A 4,270-nucleotide genomic window follows, 5' to 3' on the forward strand; every position below is an offset into this window, starting at 1 on the left:
CCGTTATTTTAGTTACTTCATGATTTTATACGACTTATGTTAAATGAGGAAATAAAAAAAAATCAAATCAATGAGAATTGATTTTGCTACACTCAGACAGTCATGGCAGTAATAATCATGTAAACTGCATTCATAAGAAAACGTATTACGGGTACAGGCAAAATAACAAAAAATGTTTTTTTTCGGTTTGACCATGAGTCCACTTTAGCATTCATTATTCTAATGAGTTCATGGAGACAATTCCATTGTTCCACTACCAATACATTGCACGTCATGTATATTTATTATTTGCTTGTTCGTTAGTTTGTTTGTTTTTGACTACCTAATGCCTTCCCATATTCTAAAGTATCCACCTTCTTGGTTTTTTTCTGAAATGGCATGTTCACTGTCTCGATATCTAAAATCAGAAAGCTTCATAACTTTCATTCTCACCCCTGGCTCATCCATCTCACTCAAGCTTGAAGGAAATCGTGAAAAAAGGGTGACCATATGTAATGATTTCTAGGACAACGCGAACATCTTTCTAATATATCTGGTATACGTCCAATACCAGCTGTTTTTATAGAGTGTGTCTTGGATTCATCTCATTTGCAATGCAACACCATTCTTGATTCTTCCTGAGTGTACGGGTAGGCGATCGATCAAATTTGAAGCACGATTAGTTGTTATAACGTTACATTCCATTGGTGATGAAAATGATTGATGATTGGAGGTATATCTTCTTTAGAGGGCGCTTTATCTATCTACAAATAGATGAATTCTGATACAAGACCGGTAGTTTTCATTTTCAGGGTTATTTTCCTCCTGTAAACCTCGATTCCAGATTGCAACCGTAAGGTAAGTTTGTCCATATTTTTATCCATTTTGTTCATATGTTATTTTTTTCCCTGATAATTGTATAGATGAAAGAAAAAAAAGAGGAAGAAGAATCACTGTGTAGGAAGGAGTGGGAAAGTCAAAAAGAAAATAATTTTAGATGATCAAAGTTTTTTGCTGTATATATCTAAATCTTAGAAATTCATTTTAAAAGGTCATGTACGATTATGTAGTAGGGCACAGTGACCACATTTTGGTGACAGTACTTTCTGAACTTAATCATTAATCATTATGCATCGCTTCCAGTATTAAACGTAATAGCCCATTGAAATCATTTATACCTACGATTCTTTACATTGAAAGAAGACACTTGCCTCTTTTACAAGCACTGCTCTTGGGCTTTTAGGCAAGCCTCCTCCGTTTTGTTACTTCATTTTGTTTTCTTAGCTGAGTCAGATTCGTTATTGTTAAATTGGGACGTTTTAGATTCAAACCTGGATTAATCACTGAATGATTTATTCATTATTATACATTCACAGTGTTATGGTTGATATATTTTTCGGTAAATATTTGACTCTGTAGGACTAATGTTAGTTTGCCTTTTGCTGACGGAAAATGAATTTAAAAATAAGCAAATGAATGAATGAATGAATAAGTAAATAAATGAATAAATAAGTAAAAAGATAAATGAATAAATAAATGAATAAATAAATAAAGAAATAAATGGATAACTAAATAAATGAATAAATAAATGAATGAATGAATAAATAAATAAGTAAAGTAGAAATAAAAAAAAATCTTGGTGAATCCTATTAATACGTAGTACTGAAATGTAACTGTACTGTTTTGCTTCAATGTTTTTTTTCCAGGGAAAGTTCACATCAGCGGACGGTCAATTCATAATGAACTACTCGTCAGTTGTCATCATAGTGCTGCTAGCTGTGATCGGGTTAGACCTCGGGCAAGCTACTTACAATCATGACCTTGAATTTACAGAAGATGAGTTCCAAACTCTAATGGATATGATGGAAGGTGAGTGTTCTTTCCCTTCTTTTTCAACTTTAACACTTTTGAATTTCAGATGGGAGGAGAGAACAGGGCTGACTCTTTATCATGAATAGAACAATGTCAACCGAAAATAAGAGCGGGGATGGGTCTGGCTTAAGTTTACATTCATAACCTAAACTAAAATGTGAAAAACCGAAAGAGGAAGATAGAGAAATGTTAATGTAACGACTGAGGTAAAGGCAGAATAATAATTGGTGTTGCGGATGGGGAAAACGACCGAGAGAGGGGGTCAGAGAGAGTGAGGGGCAAATTTGGATGAAGGGGCGACGCGGCGGCTCCCTGTATGCTAGGTTCATAAACTGTACCAAACCCACACGTAAAAACGTATTTAATCCCCTTATTTAAGATCATTATTTAAAGCTATACTGGAGACAAACGATGAAAACGTCAATAATGTGAATAACGAAGAAACAAAACGGACACAACAGCGACACTGTTAACTTTTACAGATCGAGAAAGATTTTAACTTGGAAGAAAATAAGTGAATGAAAGATTGATGAATGATTTTCCTGGTTTTAGGTGAATTGTTTGATTTGTACAACTTACTGGTAACATGACATGTGTATATGCTCTACAAAGACCGTCATTTTTTATAGCGCTGCAAGTTTTTTTTTATTTAATATTAAGACGATCGTAACAGATTCGGAGGCTGAATGCGATTGATTCTATTCATTAATACATGTACAAACACTATCATTTTGGGGGCTTGTTTTAATTGATCCATTTTCTTTTCAATATCTTAACAACTTCAAAAGATTCTGAGAATGAACGGGATGTGCGCCTTTCTAACTGGTTTAAAAAGGCATTTAATTCTGCCAAAGATTGGACCAAAAAGGCTGCCAGTGACGCAGGGAAATGGACGAAGAAGGCAGCCAGCGACGCAGGTAAATGGACCAAAAAAGCCGTCAAAGACGCGGGCAAAGCAATCAAGAAAGGGTGTGGATATGTCAACGAGATACCTGTCAAAGAACTTGGTAAGGAATTATCTTTCCTGTTTTTTTTTTTTTTGCTTTCATAAAACAAAATACAATGTCAAGATTCAGAATTTGATATTCATTTGCTGTCATTAAACCAGGGCAAATTTTTATTTTCGTATCTCCGTTGACTCAATCATTAATTCTAACTCCTTTTCCAATTTTACTGATTCAGACAATGTGAGCTTGTATGATGATGATGGCGGTGGTGGTGATGATGATGATGATGGTGATGGTGATGATGATGATGATGATGGTGATGATGATGATGATGATGGCGGTGGTGGTGATGATGATGATGATGATGATGATGGTGATGATGATGATGATGATGGCGGTGGTGGTGATGATGATGATGGTGATGGTGATGATGATGGTGATGATGATGGTGGTGATGATGATGATGACGATGAAGATGATGGTGATGATGATGGTGATGATGATGATAATGATGATGATGTTGATGATGATGATAATGATAATGATGATGATTATGATGGTGATGCTGCTGATGATGACGATGTCAATAAATCATGGTGATGGAGATGATGATTATGATTAAGCGAAGGTTGCAATTATTGTCTGACAATTGTCATATCTGACAACTTTTCTTGATTTTGATTGGCTGAAGCGCAGTTGTTTGACTGTTGCGAAAGTAACTTCTGGATAAAACAGACTCTATAAAATAATAAATTTTAAACTTATAAATTGTCTGACAAATCTTTTCAAGGAACTTCCCTGTGCCCAGTCTTAAGAATTGTAATTGATTCGATTGATCTCACCTATGGAAAGTCAGCAAAAAAAAATCGTTTTTAAAGTGTTTTTTTTAATTATGGCATAATATGCATGCAACGTTGTCTTAAGAAATCAGTCCGCCTTTTTCCTTTCCAAGTGGATTATGCTGTGTACGTTTCCTACATGAATTAATATGACATTGGTGGCTTTCCATAGCTGATTTCAGTTTCAACCTAAAACATAATATATACGTGTAATAACATGACAACAAATACTCAAATATACATTTTTGAATATATTTTATTCAGTTTATCACAGAACGAAGGAGATGACAGAAGAAGAGTTTATGTCGGATGTCGATGAGGCTCAGCTAGCAGCAGCTTACAATGCTTTAAAATCAGGTTGCAAAATCATTGGGAAGTAGAAGGATGTACATCGACTAACTCTCCCTCCTACAAATCAGGGCCCTGTCTTTCAAATAGTTACAATTGATCCAATCAATCGTAACTCTATGGAAATCCGTCATTGTCATAATTTTTTTAAAGGAAATTTGCAAAATGTCCTTTGTAAACAAAGCAGAGCACACCAATTGTCAAAAATAAATGAATTTATGGATGTACATTCATATCTAGACATTTTTTTGAGCAAGCATGCATTTTATATGTTGACTTTGCTGG

The 4,270-nt window shown here is 34.7% G+C and overlaps 1 protein-coding gene across 1 annotated transcript; it reads left to right on the forward strand.

The window, feature by feature from the left end:
* Window positions 1-1,718: 1,718 nt before the first annotated feature.
* LOC121412841 lies at window positions 1,719-4,060 on the forward strand. The gene is made up of 3 exons (XM_041605602.1): window positions 1,719-1,848; window positions 2,640-2,858; window positions 3,902-4,060. Exons 1-3 carry the CDS (start codon window positions 1,719-1,721, stop codon window positions 4,015-4,017), a joined length of 465 nt encoding a protein of 154 aa, XP_041461536.1. The 3' UTR covers window positions 4,018-4,060.
* The last annotated feature ends 210 nt before the right edge of the window (window positions 4,061-4,270 follow it).

The sequence above is a fragment of the Lytechinus variegatus genome, chromosome 4, assembly GCF_018143015.1.
Source record: "Lytechinus variegatus isolate NC3 chromosome 4, Lvar_3.0, whole genome shotgun sequence".
NCBI classification, from domain to species: domain Eukaryota; kingdom Metazoa; phylum Echinodermata; class Echinoidea; order Temnopleuroida; family Toxopneustidae; genus Lytechinus; species Lytechinus variegatus.